The sequence below is a fragment of the Magnolia sinica genome, chromosome 4 (assembly GCF_029962835.1).
Source record: "Magnolia sinica isolate HGM2019 chromosome 4, MsV1, whole genome shotgun sequence".
Taxonomy (NCBI): Eukaryota; Viridiplantae; Streptophyta; class Magnoliopsida; order Magnoliales; family Magnoliaceae; genus Magnolia; species Magnolia sinica.
Window position 1 is genome coordinate 86,246,280 of NC_080576.1, and position 25,238 is coordinate 86,271,517.

General features: G+C 37.8%; 1 protein-coding gene across 4 annotated transcripts in view; it reads right to left on the reverse strand.

Moving 5' to 3' along the window:
• LOC131243314 (uncharacterized) overlaps window positions 1–25,238 on the reverse strand; it is a 135,474-nt gene that overhangs the window by 57,955 nt on the left and 52,281 nt on the right. For all 4 annotated transcript variants that reach the window (XM_058242565.1, XM_058242562.1, XM_058242561.1 and 1 more), the window contains 5 exons: window positions 18,224–18,292; window positions 17,679–17,774; window positions 17,439–17,546; window positions 6,422–6,535; window positions 6,070–6,153 (listed from right to left, as the gene is read on the reverse strand). In XM_058242565.1, coding sequence (XP_058098548.1) covers window positions 6,070–6,153; window positions 6,422–6,535; window positions 17,439–17,546; window positions 17,679–17,774; window positions 18,224–18,292 — 471 coding nt within the window. The remainder of the gene's footprint in view (window positions 1–6,069; window positions 6,154–6,421; window positions 6,536–17,438; window positions 17,547–17,678; window positions 17,775–18,223; window positions 18,293–25,238) is intronic.

Genomic DNA, 25,238 nt, shown 5'->3' on the forward strand with positions numbered 1-25,238 from the left:
TAAGAAGGAATTTTTATGCAAGTAGAGGTGAGGAACACCATAAAGGTGTTTCCCTCTAAAACCCTAATTTCTTTTCAGATCCTATCCCAAGGTGAGAAAGCAAGAGAGGCTTGGACATCCCCACACCTTGGGGCATTTGGAGAGAGAGAGAGAGAGAGAGAGAGAGAGAGAGAGAGGCCCTCATCCTCTCTCTTTCAATCACATGTGCGAGTAGGGTCCGCCTTCTAGATGGCTTTCAAGTGCGCACACCCCAACCCTACCATGGCACGTGTGGGCTTCTCTTCTTCTCACTTTGTTGGGATAGATTGGGGAGAGAACAATCAGATTTCCTAGATAGGAGATGTTCTCAACCTGTTATATTTCTTTGATATTCATTATCCTATAGATATTGAATACTTAAAATCACTGGCGCTTGAGAATATATGTCAATGATGCAAATCCATCATTTTCTAATCTTTTATATCATTTATTAAAATATTTCAACTGTTTTATTTTCCGATTAGGCTGACCATAGTGCTCAGATCCTAGTTGTGTTATCCAAGTCATCATGATTTTGGAACATTAACCTATGTGTGAAACTTTGAAGCCTGGGTGTTATTTTATTCAGTTGAATTACATCCATTCAAAAATCCCAAAATCAAATCATCAAATTAATTTTTATTACTAAGTTTGTTTTGCATTTGATTTTTTTTTTCTTCTCACAATTCATCTCCCTGTGGGATTGACCCTGTATTCACGAGATACTACTTACGAACCTCTGCACTTGGAGGCAAGCAATCAAGTTTTTTGGTTCCGTTGCCGGGACTCTTACGTTGAAGAGCAAAATCCTAGCCATTAATTTGTTGGCCAGGACACGAACCTAAGGTAAAGTCCTAGCCCTTAATTTGTAGGCCCGGAAATGGGTCACACCTCGGCCAAGAAAAATCAATAATTTAAATAGGATCGGCTCGGTAAGCCCAACAAGACCACTTCAAAATCTAGGCACAAAGCCAGTCCCTTGCCAGGCGTACTGATTTGTAAGTGTGTGCGTGTGTTTTAATTTGGCTGCATCAAGAATTTGGAATTTTTCATAAGTATATGGTTCTATATCTTTCAAAAATCGCCAAGACACTAAAACCCATAGTGAACATCAACAACTGTAGACTAAACTTAATACACGATAACAATGCCTACTTCATAGACTAAACCCAACCATAGCCCCTAGATCCCTTAAACTACCAACTGCAATGTATAATTCATTTTCAAGTCTAATCCACAACTCAAACGTCCACCCCTCTACCAAACCCAAACCAAGACTCAACCCAACTATTACTCACCTCCAACCAGTTTACAAAACATTCATAACCAATCCATTAAAATTGACCCTAAACTGTCTGAAACCCATCCACAAAAACTATTCAAAAAACTGTCAAGAAAAATCTCCAGAAAACTGTCCCTGAATCTGTCCATTTTCACACTTTAACCCAATACAATTGTTAAATGTTAAAATCATCCCACGTGTGGACTCTATGGGCTGTTGGGCCTATGTACATGTTTGGGTAGAGTTTTAGGCCCATTATTGTCTCTTTAAGTTACTTAAGCAAGGGTTGTAATTTCAGCATTTTAAGTAGAAGCCCTAATAAGAAAAAAGAATGAGGACATGTGGGGAGATGGTACGATGTTGATAAATGCCATCAAACTTGATATTAAAGCCCCAAATATGGACTTTTATTGGGTTAACCTACAGACAGATTTGAACCTGAACTTAAGGTTGATTTGAAACAGACTTGGGACTCATTTAATGTTGGTCTGGGTCTGGAAATGGACAGGTGACGGGAACAGTTTGTGTTGCAACTGAAACTGATTTTGGGTGACAGGTTTACGTATGGTTTGCAGTGTTTGGATTGAGGCTAAGGGTAAAGTTAGAATTGGGATTTGGGAAATAGGTCTACAGTTTGGAGGAATTTGGGAGAGTTTGGAAGAGTTTGGAATTTGGGGTTTGTGGTTAGGATTCACAAGGATGAGGGTTACAATTTGAGATGGGAGTGGAATTGGGGTTAGGAACTTAGTATTAAGGTTGGGGTATGAGTAAAGAAGGGTTTACAGTTTACTGCTTGTGAATTGAGGGAAATTTGTGCTTAGGGTTTAGGATTGGGTATGTCCAAAATTAGGCCATAGGTTTGGAGAACCAGGGAAAGTTTGCAATTGGGGTTTAGAGTTAGGATCGAGGAATAATTGGGGGTAGAATTAAGGAGAAAATACAAGAGAAGAAAAAACATCCTAGAGAAAAATGCTGTGATACCAAAGTATGTGAATGGAGTGGATATAGAACCCAATTTTAAAAAAGAAAAAAGAGTGGATCTAAACTATACATACCAACTTTGAAGTATTTTTCCAAAAAATCTTCCAAATAATAGCAAAAAATAAATGACTGTTGAATAAACTTTTCTTTTGAAATGGCAACTATTGTGAAAAGAAAACAACCATGGGGGCAGCAAGCAAGGAGTAGGAGAGATGATGAGCAATCATCCTCCACGCTAGCTCCCTGCAAAAATTACAAAACACGACCAAAAGACTGAAAATATGATATAGAACTAGGGCATCAAACTGCTAAAAGGCGATTGAACTAGGCATCAAACCACTTAGTATTGGAAGCATCCCACCACCCAATCTTCACCAATCACAGGTTAAAATAAAAGAAGTCTTCAATCATTATAAACCATGAAGAGTTCCATACCTATGCCCTTGTGTATATGGGCCTTGTACAAACCACTTTGCTAATTCAACCATAACATTTGCAGCTTGCTAAGCAATTTTAAACCAAAAAGAAACTTACTAAGAATGAGAAAGAAACCCGTGATTAACGCTTGCATATGTATGGATGAAAAGTGCACGCGTGTGACCAGTACACATGCACTAATAGTTCATGGATGAACAGTGCACGGATGTGGGTCCCTACTATGAATGAGCCACCTATGGGGACCACCAATTTGATTCGATCTCCTATGGGGCTTGCCAATCTGATTTCATCTCCTATGGGGCCCACCAATCGATGAAGGGGGCAGATCATGATCAGACACAAGAATGCATCACCAGTCACCAGCGTTACACCAAAAATTCCATTCACCCAAGGACCCTTTAGGCCATCTACTTAAAGCATTTGATAATGCATCTTTCAGCAATTCATACTTATTACAGTTTGCAAGCAAGATGGTCTCAATGGAATGAACGGTGAAATCAAGTGAAATTTGGCACAAAGAGGAGCTTAATAAAACAACAAAAAGTAAACACTTTGCTTTTGATATACAATTAAGCTTATAATATCAATAATGAGACATCTATCCCTCACACACCACACACAATGACAGCAACAAAATGCCGACATCAAAAGAAAAATGCATGTATTTTCACAGATCCCAACCAAGAACAATACAAACAAGACAATAGCTACCTCACAAAGCAAGATTTTAATCTATGCATAAGATATGCGACTGAGGGGGTCATTATGTATAGGAACTCTCATTATCTTAGATGCCATTACTCAAATGAGTAAAGATCCAAAAAGAATTACAAATTATGGTGACCATCATGTAAGAGGAGTGATGCAGGATATGAAATTAAATATGGAGTGGAAGAGATCAAGCTTGTGATTATACCAATATTAAACAGTCACAAAATTCCTATCAAACATTCAAAAAGGGGAATCTATGGGGTCCAAGCCTACACAACTTTAGGACTAAATCAAATAAAATTATAAGCCAAACAAGCCCAAATGAGTGTAAGAATCATCCATTCTTGCAAAGGATTGTTCCCAACTCAAGAGATTCACTAAGTTTCAATTTGGGGAAAAATCTAATGTTTGAAAATTGGGAATAATTGAGATTTGGGACTCTTTAGGGTTAGGGATTTGGGTTAGGAGGTTTGTTTAGGCAAAAAGGAAGGAAATAAATGAAAGAAGAGACCCTGGGATGGTCTACGCACGTTGGACAGCCGAAGGGCCTGGACGCACATGCGTGACGGGTCATCCGCATGTGTGTGGGACCCACAAAGTCGAAAACCGCCTTCTAGGCTGGGATCGGCCAAGGATGGGCTACTTCCATACCAAATTTCACATCAATCCAACGCAAGGTTCATGTGTAGTACTTCGCCAAAGTTTCAACCCCTCAGATGAGCCAAAATCTGAAAATCTTTTTTTGCACTGCTGTAGGAGAAAACTTGGATGCAAAAATGGGTGAATCTGAAGGTGGAAGGGGTGTAAAGGGTGATGGATGTGATGTGTAAGAAGATGGAGATGACTTGGAGCGGATGTGGCTTCGCACCACGGTCGTTAGCCCTTCGAGGAAGGGAAGGCTTCACACCCAATTCGATTCTTTAACCCAAAGAGAGAGAGGAAGAAACGCAGGAATTATTTTATTCATAAAATATCAATGAGAATACCTGAATGGGATTGCTTTATTTATAAGAAAACCCTAAACACAAAAAAGACAAAATTACCCTTGCGCCCTGTGCGCACACTAATACCAAAGCTAAAGCAAATAAAATAACTTATCTAAGCAATCAAAGCCGTTCATGATGTTTCTAATAACAAAAATAGTCCAAATTCAAAATCTTAGATCATCTAAAGTAGTGGGCCATGATCATGAGATCCGATGGAAGAATTTATGTGATGATCGGGTCCATTCCAATGCTCCATAACGCAGCCTCCTAATTATGAGGCCCTCCGAAGATGTCGTCGTCGATCCAAATCGAAAGTGGGGTCCACCTCCTCCTCGAATACGTGGGTAGAGGAGGCATGTGCGTGATGTCCCCATCAAGGAGGCTTTAGGTCTTTTTAGTTAGTCGTTTTAGTCCCATGATTATCAACTTCAATGAAATACCAATCACATTTTTAATTCTCAACTAAGTGTGACGCGTTCTTTTTATGTGGATGATATGTTGATTGCAAGTGACAATACAAGGATGTATTAGGAAGCTCATAGGCATCTCCAGATTATTTGAGGAAAAAGGCGTTGGTACTCCTGTTTCTACTTTCTTGATATAAAAGTGGATTTCATTCCCAGGGGGTGCCACCTATGCTTCTTACCTTGCCAGCCCCACTAGGATAACAGATGATAAGATTGTGGACTAAGAGAAAGAAGATCAAATGACGGCTTTGTAACCAAAAGAATTCAGTGAATGTAACAATGTCAAAAACTAGAGTTCCAAAATTATCTATCCGGAACATGGGTGACCCAAAGAAATATGAACATGAAGTTGCACAACATAAATAAAGAACAGAGTAGGAAACATAGGTAAACATATGAAACATAAATAAACACAAAAGTAACGAACATGAATCTGCAACTAAGGTCAAAAGGAAAAACATGTCACAATAGACAAAAGAGATGCTAGCAAGGGTATTACACATCAGGGGAAATTATAAGTAACCAACACTAGTTCCTGATTCTGGAATCAGACAAGAAATAAAAGGTAAAGATATCACTGTTCAAAAAATAAAATAAGATATATGAACAAACACCGCAAATAATTTGTCAGATTGGAATACCAAAATGAATTTTCTTTTCTTTTCTTTTTTTATAGGTAAAGTAACTTTATTAAGAAGAAAAAGAAAAATATCAACAGGAAGCACTACAATAGATTATGCTAGATGATCCTTTGAAAGACCAGATTATAACTCCACTAGACTACGCCAGAGTCCAAACACCTTTATATAGAAGACACTGCTGACACAGTAAGCATAAAACCTACACAAGATGAGTTTTAGCCTGTTTTTAACAAGCATGCAGACATTTGGCTGCCAAACAGCCGGAATGTGGGTCCAGAATCAGTTTTAACAAATCGAATAACAAAATGAAAGACAGAACAGAAGTTCATACAAATGTTATACTGGGAAAAAAATAGACAACTCTTTTTAATTCACATCAATTTGAACGGCCCCATCACATAAAACAAATGGTGCCACACAGGGAAAAAAGATCTAATTCCATATGGAGCAAGCATTTCATTATAATTCACCAAACACAGTGTACCTTTAAAATGGGGAGGGAAACTAACAACATAGAAGAGAACTTAAACCCTGGAAAACCATACCTTAGATGAAATATAGAATGAAGATAAATGAGGTGTGTCTCCCAATGTCATAGATATGTAAGCAAACATCACAAGATAGCTTATCTGATTCAAAATTAGAATAAGAAACAAAAAAAGGAAGGAAACAAAGGTCATTTCCATATAAAAATAAACTTGCAGTATCTAACAAAGCACTGAACGAGAACTAATCATCCTTTTACATTTTCAATATGACAGCATGATGCTACAGTAATATACTTTTCTACCAACATGGAATAGACCTCTTATCAATTTAATAAGGATGATTTAGGGGGGGAAAGGATTCCATTAGGCAACTATGCATGGAAAAGTTGATCATGTATCAAATACTCACCAATATAGTTATCACATCTGCAGTACTTTCTCTTTTCAGCTCCTCCTGAATAGAACACTCTGCTGAAAAGGAAAGTGTAAGGTTTTGTGACTGTACCATCGGCAATAGCTCTTCCTGACAAATAGGCTTGGATCAAATTCTAAATTCACATAGAACGTTCCCAAAAAATACATGAAAAGTGATGACAAACCTATTAAAATGAGAGAGAATATGCAAAATGAAGCAGTAGAAGATACGGAATTTAATTGGTCAGTACTTGGGGACAATGCCCACTTAGCTACCTATTGAATATAGATCCAACAAAAGAACCCCAAAAAAAAGTTTTTTTTAAAAAAATCCTGTTAAACACATTAAATGGATTTGTTCATGGACTAACTCATGAAATGTAAGATGAAAATGATAACTGCTTCCTTGTTAGTACAGATAATAAACGTAAAACAAGTGTCATGCATACCAATGTTCAACATGAAAAGACTCAATTTGTGAATATAGATGTGTGTGTGTGTGTTACAGGGGTTTCCACACTTATAAATTCCTTCCCCGACTGACACATTTGATCCAAGAACTGCGGTCAGGAGCAAGTGGGTACAAGTTCACAAGCTCTAAAAGGGCAAGAGGGAGGCCGAAAACGACATGAATGAAGGTAGTAAGAAAAAGAATTGATGACCTATGGTCTAACTGAAGGTATGGCCCTTGACAGTGGAATGGCAGAACAGGATTCATGTAGCTGACCCAATTAATTGGGATGAGCCTAAGATGATGATGATGATGATGACAATGATGATGAAGATAAATTCTTACGGTCAATACTTCAAAAACAAGAAAACAATGATAGTTTCTTCCTAAAAAGTGAAACTAATTTAAATAAAAACATAAAAATAAATGTCAAGAAATGCAAAACATTCTCGTGAGCAAGGACAGCCTAACATCAAGATAAACATTTTCTCAGTTTCCAAGCTTTATGTGACAGTATATATTTGCCATAGGAAATCAAATGCAATAATAACACCAAATAACCTCCTACGCAGAAGCCATTGTTACATATATAGACAACCATTGCATAAGCTCAATATATATTCTGGGCTTCCAAATCTTTTCTTAAAAAAAGATCGCAGCATGTCTAACATTCCTGTAAGCAAGGACAGTAACATCAACATTAATTTCTTTTCTCCAGCTTCGAAGTTCTTCGTGACATAAAATATTTGACATGAGTACAATTCGGTACCAACCTAATGGGGGACATCACGCGCACGCACGCCGTCCCCTACGCACGTATGCAAGGAGAGGGAGGGCCCCACCGTCGATCTGGAGGATGTCCAGGGAGGGCCTCCTAGCTAGAAGACGAAGTTTTGATTCAAAAGAGTGGGCCGATAGTCAAGAAAAGCCCATCATGGAATCTCATGATTGTGGCCCACTAATCGAATTGATTTCATATTTTAGGTTTTGCTTATTTTTATTATTTAAAACATCATAAACGCTTTGGATTTCTTTGTTTAGTTTTTATTTTAGTTTACTTCATCGCCAAGTAAGAGATTGCGCACACAGCGCGAGTTTAAGGGTATATGATTTTCCCTATAAATAGGCAGCCCTTGTAGTTCTTTTGATTCATTGAATTTGAATAAAAATTCCTCTGTGGTTTCTCTGCTCTCTGAGTTTTTGAGTTGTGAAAAAATTAAAGTAGGTGCGAAGCCCTGCCTTTTCGAAGGGCTAAGATTAAAGTGGGTGCGAAGCCCTCCCTTTTCGAAGGGTTAACTACCGTGGTGCAAAGCCACGTTTATCCCCATCCGCCCCTCCATCTTATTTCATCCTTCCCACAACCAAATTCGCGCCAAATCCGTTTGTTTTGCAGTTGTTCATTCCTCTACAACCAGTTTTCAGAATCTGGCTCTGCAGGATGGCTGAAACTTCGACAGAGCACCACGCCCAGACCGTAGCTTGGATCGACGTGAGATTTTGAGGTTTTGCAGCACCAGCCTGACCGATCAAGGCCAAGAAGCCGATTTGGGAAGGCAGGCCTTCATCGCACGTGAGTCAGCCCCGGGGCACCGTCTGCACACGGGAGCTATTTTTAGGTCAGGTTTTTCTCTTGTTATCCTCTTTTCATCCCTAATTTTATAAACCCTAACCCTAAATTGCCCTAAATACTCAATTTTTATCTCTTTTCTCACCTTAGGGTTCCTTGATTTGAAATTAGTGAATTCCTTGATTTAAGGCCCTAACGTGTGTAGGCCTGGACCCACATAGATTCCTCTTAATTGAATATTTGGACTTTTGTGTGGGATGTGGAATTTGTGTAATTGTTTATGAACTATGTGATCTTAAATCTGAAATCTTGCACATCATATCTGAATTTCATGTCCTGTATCAAATTTGGTATCAGAGCTTAGGGTTCTTATAGGGGAATACATTACTTGTTTAGGGTTAGGATATTTGAGTCCTTCATGCATGCAATCCATCACATGTAGCTTTTAGGAGTCCATAGTCCCTTTTTGTCAACTATATTACTGGATTTTAGTAAGACTGCAAAGTTCCCTCATATAAAGTCTCATAAGATCATTTAGTCCTATTTAGTTACATATAGTCGTTCTAGAAAGTCCTTAGGTGGAGTTAGCAAGTGTATGCCCACACGTACGGGTCATGGTTTTGGCTTGCACCCTACACTAAACATGGAACAACTGTTAGAGTCACTAAACAAGCTGTCCCAGCAGATCAAGTCTTGGGGTAAGTGCTTGGAACAAAGCATAGATCAATGCCTTGACCATCAAGACAAACCCCACCATTAGGGAAGATGGCCAATCTCAGCCAGGTGGCCAGGACGATAGACCAATGAATGTAGGTAGCCAAGGAATCAGTCATGGGCGTGCACCCGTACCCCCACCCCATGAGGGACTTCAAGACCATTATTTTGAAGGGTACAACATGTGCGGCCTCGTGACTAGAGAGAGTGCACCAGAGGCTATTGTAGAGTTACCCACTGAGGCCATTCCGGTAGTGGATGTGTTTCGTGATGTCGTTCCTAATGATCTACCGAATGAGTCTTCCCCTACGAGGGATATAGAACACACCATAACATGGGACATTGTAATACCTATAGCCGAGTTTGCGTTTAATAGTTCTGTCGATAGGTCAACAGGTCTCAGTCCTTATGAAGTCGTTACTGGTTATAAACTTGGGAAACCTACTGATCTTGTCCATATGTCACTGTCTCATAGGCCATCAGAGCCTGCAAAGTCTTTTGCGCATCACATTCATTCATCACATCAAGAAATCAGGCAGAAGATCATGACTAGTAATGAACATTACTCACTTTCTGCAGACTAACATAAGTGTTTCAAGGTATTCAATGTAAGGGACTCTGTGATGATCCGCATTAGGCCAGAGCGGTAACCTCAGAGAGCCGTTCGAAAATTACACGTGTATAGCACTGGACCATTCAAAATTATAAAACGAAACGGTCTCAATGTGTATGAGGTAGATCTTCCACCTTTCATGGGAATTAGTTCTACATTCAATGTGGATGATCTAGTTTCCTTTTAGGGGACCACTGATACTTTGTCCGGCCCTTTGCCCACCCATCCCTATTTCCCAGATTTATCCCTTGATCCATTGCCCCCTCTCGACTCATTTTCTCAGCCTCTATGTCCCGTACCTACCCGTCTCGACCCATTTTCCCAACCTCTACCTCCCATACCTACCCTTCCCGATCCATTTTCTCAGCTCTACGTCTCATACCAACCCATCCCGACCCATTTTTCCAGCCTCTACCTCCCATATCTACTCTTCCTAACCTTTCTTCCCAACCTCTGCCTCTCATACCTAACCTTCACACACCCAGAGAGGAAATAGAGGATATCCTGGACCATCAGATAGTTTCAACGTTGGACGGCAGGTTTTAAAAGTACCTGGTTAAATGTAAGTCACGCCCAGCTTTAGACAGCATGTGGCTCACTAAAGAAGAGCTTCAGAGACTTGATCCTAACATCCTCGAGCGGTTCAGGAATTTTATTTCGCCAGTGGCGAAATCTTCGCAGCAAAGGACAATTGATGGGGACATCATGCGCACACGCGCAAGCACACCATCCCCTACGCACGTACGCCAAGAGAGGGAGGGCCCCACCATCGATCCGACTCGATGACGACGTCCAGGGAGGGCCTCTTTACTAAAAGACGAAGTTTTGATTCAAAAGAGTGGGCCGGCAATCAAGAAAAGCCCATCATGGGATCTCATGATCGTGGCCCACCAGTCGGATTGATTTCATATTTTAGGTTTTGCTTATTTTTATTATTTAGAACATCATAAACTCAATATCTACTCTGGCTTGCTATTAATTTTTCCAAGTAGAAGATTTAGAGGAACTTTAAGGTAGATAACATAAATGAGAAAGACAGCCAGGTTTATGTAAGGTCCTAAAGAGTACCTCATACTATGATTCCTACAAGGCACTACATAATAGCACCAGCCAACGTAGAGACCAGCAAGTTAGCCAAAACAATATGGGCCATAGTAGCCTTTTTATTTTTTTATTTTTTGGGAAAAAAAAAAAACTCAAAACTGCTTCGTAATTTTCTTAAAATGTGAGGATCCCAAATGTGTATTGTTTTTTTTTTACAGGGATTTGACGGTGTAAGAGGCCATACTTTGGTAAGAATGCTGTCTGTTGGACAGTTTCAGCTTGACCTCCTAAAAGTCGACCAAATAGGCCCTAATTGAAAACATATCAAGCATGACTTGGTGAATTAGGGCCTGTTACATATTAACACAAAAAGAAGATGGAAGTATGAAAAAACCAATGCTTCACTCCTGAAATTTCCCAAAATTTGTCCACTCGCTTCGATTCATTGAATCCCACTCAAATTTTGTGTTTTGTCCTCAAAATAGGCCTAGATCTAGTTTAAAATTAGCTTCCAAGCTTCCCTCATGGTTGAAATGAAGAAAAAAAGTGGAAAAAATGAGATTTAAAATAAATAAATAAAAATCATATCAGTCTGTAACAGTCACATGCCAATATGGCCCCTTTTTCTAACGGACTGATTCACCCCCATACGGGGGTGACTGCTTCCTTAAGTTTTAGATTAATATTTCACTATTATTCCTTCAAATTCATTCGATTTAGATTTCATCTTCTTCTAGTTCTAGTTCTACTTAGTTTCAGACTACGCACAGGTTTCAATCCCTTGGGATTCGACCTCGGTCTTACTGAGTTTATTACTACATCACAACCCTATACTTGGGGAGTGAACAGCCTTATACAAGGAAAGTTGTAAAATTGCTGTGAAATTGAAACTTCAAAAAGAGAAATTTTCTAAACTAAAAGAAATTTATGAATCTCTTGTTTTAGAAAAGTCCCACATTTCAGACTGTTTTGAAAAGACAAAATGCGATTTGGATTTTAAAACCTCCCAATTTGAAAATCTTAAATCTAAAAACGAACAACTAAAACATAAAGTCTCTCTTGAGTTTAAAGGAAACCTGGAAATATGCCCAAGGTGATCCTAAATTAGATTAACATCACTTATTTTCAGAGCCACTTTTCAAGTCTAACAGGCATCCAGATGTAAAGAAATTATCCTACTGAGTTAGCTTTCAAACGATCCCAAGATAATGAGAATATAAATAAAGTCTGTTATCGCCCATTTACTAGGGCTACCTGGTTGTGATGCAAGGTTTTAAATATCGGCATCACCAATAGGAAATGGGAAACATGGCCCCATTTCATCTGCCCCATTTCATCTCCCATATCACAGATGTGATACAGCCGTATTGGAGATTTAAAACTGTTTTCTAACATGATGTAGGGGTGTCTTAGTCATTATCAATATCTTATAAAAAGAAAAGGTCAGAATTAGAATTAATGGATGGTTGGCGCACAGTGTTTTAAATATCGATGATATTGGCCGATATATCCCATGATACATCTTGCATCCCACCTGTGCGATACAAAACGCACAACTAGTACCAATATATCCCACATGTTCGATCCGGTGAGCATTTTCAATGTTTGATCCCTTTTTGGGTTGAAATTATGTTACATCAGTGTCAAATAGTTACAAATCCATTGGTTCTTCATGTTTTGCATGAAAAATCATGGAGTTGGAGCTTTGATTTCGAAATCCATTGGTTCTTCATGTTCTCCATTTTTTTTTTCGAAATTTTCCTTCCACCAATTTGGGGAAATTGGAGAAAATTCAAATTTTTCCCAATTTCTCCCAAATTGCACTCCAAACATGAAATCAAGCATGTATGAGGGCTAATCTACTGATTTGTTAAGTCCTTGTCAATTTTTGAAAAAAAAAATAATAATCATTTTTAATTAAAATTAATAAATAAATAAATTATTAAAATATTAAATTTTTTTTCTAAAATTTCCCTTCACCAACTGTCAATTGAGACTAATTTTGAAGTATTTAGGAGTGTTTGATGAAATGATCATTACATACACTTTAAATGTTATGCATTCAATTTGAATACGGTTACATTAGTTTAGTCATACATAAGGTGTTCCAAAGTGGTAACGGTGGCCGTAACGGCCACCACCGTTACTATTATGATACAAGCCATAACAACCCCGTATCGGCCGTTATGGCCCTTTTTTTATTTTTTGAAAAAACTGTTACAGGACCATGATGGTCCATCTTTTCTGTAACAGCCGTTTTAACCCCGTAACGCGTAACGGTTATGATCGTTACTGTTACATAATGGTCGTTACGGCCGTTCGATAACCGATTTTGAATACCTTGGTCAAACAGCGCAAGCTTAGGACCCTATACAAAGGAAACCTATTATGTGCACTTCTTTTTTGAGATGGTATGATTTAAAAGTGTTTATTAAGGTTTTTTTAACAATCCCTAAAGTTTCATTAAAAAATTCAACCATTTTCCCAATGTTTCCCCACGTTTCCCAAAAAGTGCAATAAATAACCGGATACAAACAACATATCCCGTGCAATAACCGATACGTATCGTATCCTGAGGATGTGATACATAACGCGATACCAATATTTCAAACATTGGTCGTACAATTAGGGATTCTTTTCATTTGGAAAAGTACATATACATGTAAAAGAATCTTTGCTGAATTGTTAAATGAACAATTGAAGTTCTTTTATGCTTGAAAAAAAATCTCCTTGCTTTGGGGAGTGATTCCTCAACTCTTACAGTGAGGTGATCAATATGCATGGTGTGATGCTATGTTTATGCAAGGTGTGATGATGCAAGCCGAATTTGGGTAAAGTGATTTGATCCATACATGCAATTAGGATTCAATTGTGAATCTAGTCATTTAGTATCCAAGTCAATATGTTTATCTGTTGTCGAGGAGTTTAGATTAATGTGGAGGGCTGATTGTGACCATCCAACATTCACCGCCAATTGGTGTAGATAGTTTGGGCTTATGACTTGCTGAGTCAACGTTCACTCAGTTGACTCAGCAAGTCATGATTTACTTTGACTAGCTAACCAGAAAAGAAAAAAGGAAAATGGAACCTATATACACAAATAATAGAATATTTGAAGAGAGAGAAGGAAAATGGAACCTATTTACATAAATAATAGAATATTTGAAGAGAGAGAGAGAGAAGAAGAAACTGGAACGTATAAACAATGCTTGAGCAAAAGGAATGTAAGAAAGTAACTCCCCCACCACCCCCCCCCCCCCAGAAAAAAGAAGAAGAAGAACTCCCACATTCAGTAAAATTTCCACAATCATCAGGAAAAGGAGAGAAAATTATCGACAACAAGTTTAAAGGCAAAGTTCAGGTTAGGTAGGCACTTTGACAATGTCATTGCGCATGGAGTGACTCAACTCTTTTAGTGAGGTATCAATACGCATGGTGTGATGCTATGCTTATGCAAGGTGTGATGATGCAAACCAAATTTAGGTAGAGGGATGTGATCCATACATGCAATTAGGATTCAATTGTGAATCTAGTCATTTAGTATCCAGGACAATATGTTTCTGTTTTCGAGGAGTTTAGACTAATGTGGAAGGATGATTGTGACCATCCAACATTCACAACCTGTTGGTGTAGCTAGTTTGGGCTTGTGATTTGGGCATGGAAAAGTTCACTCAGTTGACTCAGCAAGTCATGATTTACTTTGACTGCCTAAATGGAAAAGAAAAAAGGAAAATAGAACCCATATACACCAATAATAGAATATTTGACAAGAGAGAGAGAGAAGGAAAATGGAACCTATATACATAAATAGTAGAATATTTGAAGAGGGAGAGAGAGAGAGAGAGAGAGAGAGAGAGAGAGAGAGAGAAGAAACTGGAACGTATAACCAATGCATGAGCAAAAGGAATGTAAGAAAGTATAAAAGATAAAAAAGAAGAAAAAGAAGAAGGCGAAGAAGAAGAATAACTCCCATATTCAGTAAAATCTGCACAAGCATCAGGAAAAGGAAAGAAATAGACAAAAAGTTTAAAGGCAAAGTTTCGGTTAGGTAGGCACTTTGGAAATGTCATTGCAATGAGTCATAAGTAATTGAAACTGAAATGTTTGGTTATAGAACTAAAAATTTAGAAACTAGGAATTGCATTTTGTGACCTAATGGTTGGTGCCACTGGTCAGACCATTGGTTAACACGTGATGATAGTAATACCACATGATGAGGATATCACTTCATATACACCTTTGCGTATGTATCAGAGAAGGCGGGCCACAATGATTTCCCTGTGGCTAGGCGAGTACCCGTGATCATGTTGAAGACCCCATGTGCATGTGTAAGCATCTGGAAAACCCCACACTGGAAAGATGCACATGGGCTGCTTTGTGGAGTGATATAGACCGTTGGATTAGAGAGACATCACGATCAAGCCATTGGATCGCATGGATCACATGATTGGGACATTGATTGTGAATCGTCCACATCAGTTTTCTTAGACTTTATCATCTTTTAAGATTTAGTTTTGATTATTTTATGTTTGGACACCTTATGAGTGATTTTAGTTAATTTTCTTTAGACTAGGGTCATTTTCATTACAATTCACAAGATAGTGGTAATTGTAATTTTTTTAACTTCTTACAGCTATAAAAGTAGGGGGGGGGAGAGCTAGATTTTGTGACAAAAAAAAAAAAAAAAAAAAAAAAAGATTATTGCTCTTTTTTCTTCTTCTTCCATCTTCATGAGATTTGAAGATACCTTCCATGTAATTTGGAAGGGGGATTGGTGTTAAGTTAATCTCATCAACGGAAGTGCGAGGTCTCCATTTATCCGCACATCATCATATATTCATTCTCCATCAAGATATTTTCTTCAAAGTTCTTCGATTCTCTCCATCCCAAAATCTTCACCTTTCTTCTAAACCTTTTTTTTCCCCATACCTATCAACAAGCCAAACCCTAAACGGACCGAAACCCTTCCAACCTAGCCACACTTGTGACCGTTCGGCCACACATGTGAACCCCTTGGGTTGACCGTACGGCCACACCTTGTCCCTTTTAGTTTTACATCACCCTTGAATCAAAGCCCTCCTCTCTTTTCCTAAACCCTAACCCTAAACCTAAAAATCTCTACCTTTCCTATTTCCCTAAATCACCAAACCCTAGCTCATCACATTCTTCAATTAAACTCTAATCCTTACATCTTATCCCTCTAAAACTCTAATTCCCCTATCTTCATACCTCAATCCTTTAATCCCTTCGCCCAATTTGATCCCATGAACCCTAAATCCTAGAGTTCCCCAATTTCCTAAAACCTAATTTCACCCTAGGTAGTTTTAGGTCTTCTATTTTAAAATAGGCTTTACCCCATGCTAATTGGATGTCCCTACATCCATTAGATCCTAGTTTCCTTTATTTAATGATCTTGTATGACGATGTTTGGTAACCTAGGCTAAGATTATGCATGATATTCTTTTGGCTTTCTTGGTATTTGTGATGATAATGGCAAGTTTTATGTTTTTTGTTAATTGCTTTAATTTTGTTATTGATCTCACACAATAGTTGGTTCATGCATCGGTCCTACATCACCACATCATATAGATAACACTTTCCCTGCTCGGATTTGCAAATAAAAATTCTAATTCCATGAGCCATGTTATGTTTCCAAGCCTTGGAATCATTTGCTTTCAACATCGGGACATTGCTTCTATGATAAAGATACTGCTAGTCCAAAATGGTAGAAAGGTAAATGGCCTTGCTGATAAATTAGCTAAAGAGGGTTTAGCCGATCAGATATTTGCCTTAGGAACTCGAACCCAATCCATTGATATTTCCCCTTTTTCCTTTAAATACTCTCATTATCTCTTAAAGAAATCATTATTATTACTCTTCATAAACACAGTCCACCTATTAACATTTTATTATTCTTAAGGTTTGGTTAGGGGGTGGCAATGGACCGTGCCAAGGTTTTCTCTCTGGTCTACTAAGCATTTGTCCTGTCCAGGCCCTGACCCTTATCAGGCTGGAAAAGCGCTGATCCTACAGGGTTTGTCTGCTAAGCCTTCATCCTGGCTGGGCCCTAACCCTAATCAGGCTGGAAAACTTGGTCCTACAGGGCTGGGCAAGGTAGGGTTGTCCCAGTGAGGAAAAGAGTTGAACAATCAATGGTTTGAAATGGTCTAATCTAAGATTTTTTTTTCTCAGCCGTCCTCCATCCGTGATGAGTCCCATCATATAAACAACTAGGATCGTTGAAATATGACCCCAAATCTATTGAGTGTCTTTAAACTATGTGTATGTTGAATAAGAACCACTCCAAGTGCCTTTAAGTTGCCCATCCCTCCATATCATGGTGGCCCTGTTGATGATTGAACTGAGCCAACAGGCTGGCATCAGACCATTCTTCATTGGTCCAGGCTGAGCCTGGCACCTAGATTTCAACCCCAGATCTAGCCCTCAAACCAAGTTAGGGGCCCATCCCTGACCCTCTAGGACGGCTCGGGCCACCTAGTTCATCGCCACCCCTATTTGGTTATTTAGATCTCCATTTATGCCAATTTAAAGTTATAATGACTAAATGAAACCATATGGAAGCATAATGATATGGCCAGGCAGAACAAAGGTGTAAAACAAACCTTTACTAAATGAATGAAAGCCTTCTCCCAAGCCACTGCCTTTCCATTTTCTTTGCCTGTTTTATCAACCTCATTATTCACCGGGTAGGTTATTACAAATGCAGAAGCCTGTCAGGAAAACAGCTCTATTAATGACTATAAACAGTAACCACAAAAAAAAAAAAAAAAGAGACTGCAGAAGAATTTCTTATGTAAGCCTCATGACCAAATAGATCATCTCTGCAGCATCTTAAAATATACCTCTGAATAGTTGCTCCCAGAAAATCCCCCTAATGCTGTGCTCGGATCAACAGGGGCTTGAAATGCACTCAAACATGATTCTGAAGAGGTATAATGCTGAAGGAGGGGAAAAAACAAGGTAATTCAGCAGGATTGAGAATGTGATCATAAATAATTTAAAAAGAAAATGTCTACAGAGGAGAAAAGTAATGGCTGAAATCCTTAAAGATATGACCCGAAATTATGCAATCAGTTGAGGACAAAATGTTTACGTATTCAATATGATTGGAATTTATAAACTGTCAAAAGTATAGAGCAACGGGTTATTTTCAATGTACTTAATAATAATCCTGAAGAAGGACATTCAGAAACAAACCCACTCTAATAGTGAATAGGCAGAACACGTGTGCATGTATATCTGTGGAAAAGCACTAGAAATAACAGAAGTGTTTAGACCACTGAGATGCTAAAATATATAAAAGCCTATCAACATGTTTTCTGTTAGCTTAAAGTTAAGAAGGAGATAGCAGTTAAAATTTAAAACATGGAAATAGCAGGAATTTTACCTGAAAGCAATACTCAGCATGTCCAACTCCCCCAAAGAAATCATAATTGTCTGGGTCCATTTTAAAATACTGATAAGAGGAAACTAATCTTGGTTACTCAGTTGTAACTTTTAAGATGCCTAAGGGAAGGAAACCATAAAATCCACAGTTTGAGATGAAGAATGGTAAGAAAACATCAGCAGTCAGACATCCGACAAAGACAAGGTAGAGTCTAGAATATATAAATGATGGATGACATTCAACAATATCAAATTTTTAATAGCTAAAGAAATTTGTACATATATAGTCACATCAGGCAAACTGCCAGAAGGAATAAATGCTGTGGGAGACAAAACCAAAAGAATCACATACCATGTCATTCTTATAGACATCGTATCAGTATATCATAGTATGCAACCCAAACAACATTTTTTACCGTAACAATGATAATAAACAAACATAACCAGGGAGAGATATGCATTGCATGAAGATGTTACAATGCCCAAAAATTGTCCGAGTAATGAAGATCAAATGAATTTACATTAAAAGTGCCTTCAATGTTGATTTATAGGAAGTGACAGTTCAATAACTTATAGTGCACACAGTGAAGTACAGGGTGTTCTCATATCAAGTTCAAGAACAATTACTTGAGCATATTAGAAGAACAGAATAAAAGAAAGGAAGCTGGAAGGGATTCCATAATTACAAATGGTCAATATTTTCAACCAATAAAACTTTTATATGAGCATTTCCGTAAAAGAAAAGATGGGCTTTCACACACGACCATTTCATTCTGTTCGGATGTATTTCGACCCTCGAAGCAGAGGAACAATGTTGGCTGATACGAAAAGGGTACCAGCTCAAGTATTTGATGCATTCAAAGCAAACATATATACATACATATCTGGGCCAACATAATATAGTAAAAAACTTTCAAATGTTTCTTGTTCCACTTATTGGGCTTGGGCACTTGCAGTGTGAGCCAAGGCCCACTTTGACCTACAGCAGGCAGTTTGGCGACTTTTAAACCATAAGAAAATAATGTATTTTCATCAATTAGGGATTATTTGGATCTTTAAAGAGTTGGGAAATGATTAGGAGATTCTGTTGTTAAGCTGCTTCTTTTTTCTTTTCTTTTCTTTTTAAAGATTTAGGGGTCTATAACTGAGGAAGGTCCTACTTGGGAATGTCTCAGGAAAGTTCAAATTAGTCTATTAGGAACCTTCATGTTAAAATCCAAAACTAGGTGTGATGTTTTCATAAAGTTCAAGTTGGTTTCCCAGAAAGTTTCAGATTCAGTGCAATTTTTTTACTTCCACAAATTTTATGTTTTTATGTTATTGATGGGATATTTTAGTAAGTAGAAGTTAGATCGGTTAGGAAACTACTAAAGAATCAGGGACTAGGGTTAATTTGAATTAACAGTGGAGAATTCAGAGTAACTTGTAGGTTAAATGTGTCTTTGCTGGAAACTTGCAGAACTATTATATACAAATTGTTTTATTAATTGATATTCTGCACTAGACGCATGCTTTTATTCTAATTCATATTTGTGTATTACACTAAATTCAAGTTGAATTGCATCTATTATGACTTAAAATTTGAATCAGATTTCAACAATAAAAAATTTTGGTCAGGAGCAGCATAGCCTACAATTTCCACTTTGGAAATAGACAACAAACAACACCAACGTATTGATGAAATGAGGTCTCCCACAAATTTACCAACAAAACCCAACAAAAGAGCCAAAGATCTTAGAAACCCACGTCCCATGCATCAGTGGTCATGGTATCAGTATTGTTACATGTACCACTGGCTGGGGATACCAAAACATGTATGGATATCACCGATATTATCGTTGATATCCGGAAATGTATTGCTAACTGAGGGAAACATTGGAGAAAAATGAGGAAATGGTGGAAATTCTCAATAAAAACTTTAGGAGATGCTAAGATACACGTTTTTTGCATTTTTAGGAGTCAAATATTACAAAAAAGACATACATAATAAGTTTCTCTTTAATGGGGGTCTAAAAGCATGTATCGTCGACTCAAGAAAACATTTTAAAAAAATATATGGAAAAATGGTGCAATTTTTCAATGATACTTTAGGAGATGCTAAAATACACATTTTTATATTTAGGAATCAAATAATATGTTGGTGCCCACAAGCATGTATCGTTGACTCAGGGAAACATTGGAGAAGCATGGATCCATCCAACCATGCATGTCTACACACACACCGCGCAAAAAAATAAAAAATAAAAACAAAAACAAAACCAACCATCCATCCATGCATGCATACACAGCCGAAAATATTGGCGATACAAGCGACACATTAGCGATATTATCGAACAACCATACACCATAAAAAAATAATAATAATAATAATGAAATTTTTTTTAAATGAACAAATATTTGGCAATATCAATACATTGGCGACAAATTAGCGAAATTATCGAAATATTGTCGAAACATTGGCAATACAAGTGACACCTAGAACTTACACAGCCGAAAATATTGGCAATGCATTGATGGTACAAGCGAGACCTAGAATTTACACAGTCAAAAACATTAGCAATACATTGGCAATACTTACCGATATATCCCCAATACTTGGAATTTATGATACTACCAACAATGTTTTCAATATCTTGCCATATCACTAATACATCCCATGATATATCTATTATCCCAGTTGGGCAATATGAAATCTAGCTTTAATGTCCACTTTCCATGGTATAGTGCAATATATTGGATGATATTGTGGTATATCGTAGATATCGCAATATCGTGTGATGTATCTCTTAATGTTTCGAGCAATATATCGATACCGAGTGCAATATCAAAAGGGATAAAAGGAAACCAGCGTTATTTTGTATGGAAAACCTCTAAAATTTATTTTTTAAAAAAAACAAAAAAACAAAAAAAAAAACAAAAAAAAAAACAAAAAACCAAAAAACCAAAAACAAAAAAACAAAACAAAACCTTCTTCCTAGTACATTGTAAGGTGATTTTGACCGGTCCACTCTAGTTTGTTGGAAGAAAATCTTCAAAATTTATCCGAAATCATGATCAAAAGCTTCTTGGAGCCAGATTATAAAAGATGTGATCTTTCAGTTTTGATTTGTTCTTTTCATTTTTGTATGTTGTAAATAGTGTCAAATGGTAAGAAATTCATGATTATGTATGTTTTGCATGAAAAATTATGGAATTGTAGCCCGATTTGAAGATTTGGGGGAGATGAGGCAAATTGCGAAAACTTGGAAAAAATCAAAATTTCTCCATTTTTCCCTGATTGGTTGCAATCTTAGTGTCCAAACATGAAAAAAAATAACATGTATATAACCTAATCTACACATTCTTATCAATTTGGGGATTTTTTGAAAAAAAAAAAAAAAGTAATTTTTTAATTAAAATTAATTTTAAATGTTTTTGAAAAATTGAAATCCGCAGGTATATTTGTAGCTTTCTACTTCTTCTTTTGCTTTTGAATGCAATGCTTTTGTTTCCATAAATATCTTCTTACATTTATAAATTTATGAATCGACTTTGAATATAGTTACATCAGTTCAGTCAAATGGCACATAAATTAGAACCCTATGCAAAGGAAAACTATTATGTGCACTTGTTTTTTATGATTCTTTTATTTGTAAGTGTGTATTGGTATTTTTTTAACAATCCCTGAAGTTTCATTGAAAACTTCGACCAATTTCCCAATGTTTCCCCATGTTTCCCAACAACGGCAAGACGCAACCGATATATCTCGTATGGTAATTGTTGAGGGTCAAATATAGCATATTAGACCCCAATTATCACATGATTTTACGTACATGATAATGCTTAACAGCCTATTTTAATCATGTTTTTGTTGCAAGGTGAATTTACGAGCCTGGACTGAAAAAAGGTACTAAAAGCGTGGATTTGACGCTCTGAAGGCACCCAGGAAAAGGACGGACCCCAGGGGACCGAGATCGATGATTTTACACGGCCGAGATTTGTGTCACACTAAAGAGGCCTGAAAGTCGTCCAAAATGAAAGATCACAGGGTTCCCACCATCCGTTCGGCTCAAAACTTTAGATCCGGCCTGGGGACCATCAATTAACCGTACATATCGAAATTCAGCCATTGGATCCCTGTGGAAGTGGTCCAATGGTCAGATCAATCCATGAATTAATGATTTGGGGCCCACATGATATCTGGATATGCTTCAAAATTGGTCTCAACAGTTTAAATGAGGTGACAAAATGGATGGACGGATCAGATTTTTCACGCGCATCAATCTGGGACCCACTTTGCGTACGTGGGACTGCACACCGGCTGTGCACTCGCAATGCACGGAGCAACTAAAGGAGGTCAACTTGCGTTTGACTACATGGTTTTCGCTCGATTTCAAATCGGCTGCGAACGTGAGAATAGAGAGTTGCGGTCCTTTCTTGTGGGCAACCATCACAATTCAACGATCCGATCTGAACTGTCCATCAGAGTCTAACCAAGACCTAGGTGGAAAATTTTCAAGCAACAGCGAGGATCCGATTTCAGCCATTCAAACAGAAGATAGATGGTGCAATAAAATAATTCGTGGGCCACACCGAATCTAACCCAAAACCAGCCAATTCCAACTAGTTTTTCGTTGTGCATTCAATGGACGGATTGGATTTTTCTGAATACATCAATCATGGACCCCACCATCAGCACAGCGCAAGGCTTGCGCAGGCCCTGTTTACAGTGCAACCGAGACCCGGTTGATCCGGGCCATTTAACGATCATGGCCAGGATCGGTCCAATGATCCTGGCCGTTCAAAATCATCCCAAGGTGGGACCGACCAAAGCCATGAAGTCTGAATGGCTCAAATCTACCATTCGGGTTCTTCCACGGCGCCAAAACGCAGGTTGAGTGCGGGCGCAAGCTGTTTGCTGTGAGAAGACTGCGAAAGGAGTGCAACTTTCCACCGACTGCCTCTTGTGCGTAAGCAAGGTCGGTTCCTTGCAACCGACCTCCCCACTGCCTCCATCAGCTTATTAAAGAAAGATCAATAAGAGACAGAAGCATCATCCACGGCTGGGACGTCAGTGAGTGAGTGCGAGAGAGAGAGAGACAAAAAGAGTATTTTTTTACAGTTTTTATCTGTTTATTTACTAGCTTTTTATTATTATTATTTTTGTGAGACCTGGTCCAATCATGTTGGGCTAAACCTCTTAGCAATGGCTAAGAGGTGAAGCTTGTAGCGTGATTGGGATGTTGGCTTTGTTTTGATTCATGTCTGGTTGAACCTTATGGATTCTAGTTTGATTATCGAGGAATATTTTTAGTTTTAATGGTTTGTTGTGACTCAAGTTACAATAGATCTGCGATATCTTAAGATATTCTCTTTTCGTGTATTGAGATTGTAAAATTAGGCAATCCCGTTGTTCACAGTCTCATGGGCATGGTTGGGTGATGGAATCCTCTTAATCTTCTCAATTCTCTTATGATTGTTTGTGGGTTTGGTAAATTGTTATTGTTTGCCTTGTCTCCTAGGCATGGTTTGGTGACGGAATCACTTCCAAATCTTTATTATTCTTTATCTATTGATGATTAGATCCATGAGACGTTCAGATATCTGACAAATCTCTTCTTACCAATGGGATAGGATAGGACTCTGATTCCAATTCTGTCCTTGAATCATTGCAAGGTGGCTTCCCAATTGCTACAAGTGGATCCTTGGCACCCTAGTTCCCACCTTTAATTTCATTAGTTTTACTCACTTTAATCACAGTTATTTCCTCAATTATTCCAGATTTAGATTTCATCTTCGCCTAGTTCTAGTTCTAGTTACTTTCAGATTACGTACAAGGCTCAGTCCCTGTGGATTCAACCTCGGTCACACCGAGATTATTACTACATCACAACCCTATACTTGGGGTGTGAACAAGTTTTTGGCGCCATTGCCGGGAACTGACGGTTGCGTTTTTCTGAAATTAACTAGTTTTAGAATTAGGTTAAGATTAGGGTTTTCTAACTTAGGTTTAGATTTTTCTGTTTAACTTTTAACTAACCTAACTTCTGTAATTTTGTAGGACTCTGAGAAAGACTTTCTAAATTGGTAATCTCTTTCTAATTCTCTATTTTTCTATTTTTAGGATTAGGTATTGTTTTTCTAGAAATTTTCTAATTCTAGAATTTCTTTTATTTTTTTATAAACTAACTTTACTTTCTAATTATAGGTTTAGAACCTTCCTTTAGAAACTTTCTATTTTTAGAAACTGACCTGTTTTGTTTTGTTTTTCAGGTTTTAACTTAGGAATCTCTAATCTGGTAACTTCTTTCTAACTTCTCCTCTTACCTTCCATATTGCTGTAGGAATGTTTTTCTTTTATTTTTAGAATTCGATTCAGAGTTAGGGTTTTACCATGCAAGAGTTGGAACGTGTGTATGCTGAGATAACTAAGAAATCTTGGGAAAGTTTTTTGATGTATGATGATTATGATGGGAAACAGCCTATGCCTCAAATATTTTCTGAAAATTTCTTCAAACAATCGAAATATGATGCTCCACTGATTAAGAAGTCCTTCGGTGATTATCTGCGGGAAAATAATTGCATTCCAAGAGTTAAGAAAACAATGCGTGATTATATTATGAGTGATAATATGTATTACCAACCATCAGATTCTCCCACCTATGATCCGTATGACTATAATAAGTGGAAACATTAATGTTGGGAAGATGAACCAGCAATATATCATAGTGATAATTCTCTTGGGTCTTCTACCTTTGAAACCCAATCAGAAACAATCCAAGAGGATTCACTTCAGAAACTCGTGAAAGCACAAGAGCAATTCAATTAACTTGTCATACAATCATGTAAATTGCTCAAATCCTCAATTTCAATAATTCAGTCACACCTTATGGCAAAGGAAGAGACTAGGTTACCCCAACCTCATCCCAATCTAGAAGCACAATGTGAAGAAAGTAATCATAACTCGCTTGTGGAAGAAACTGAAATTACAAATGAGGAGTTGGATTCCATTAATGAACATATGGTTCAATTTCCCG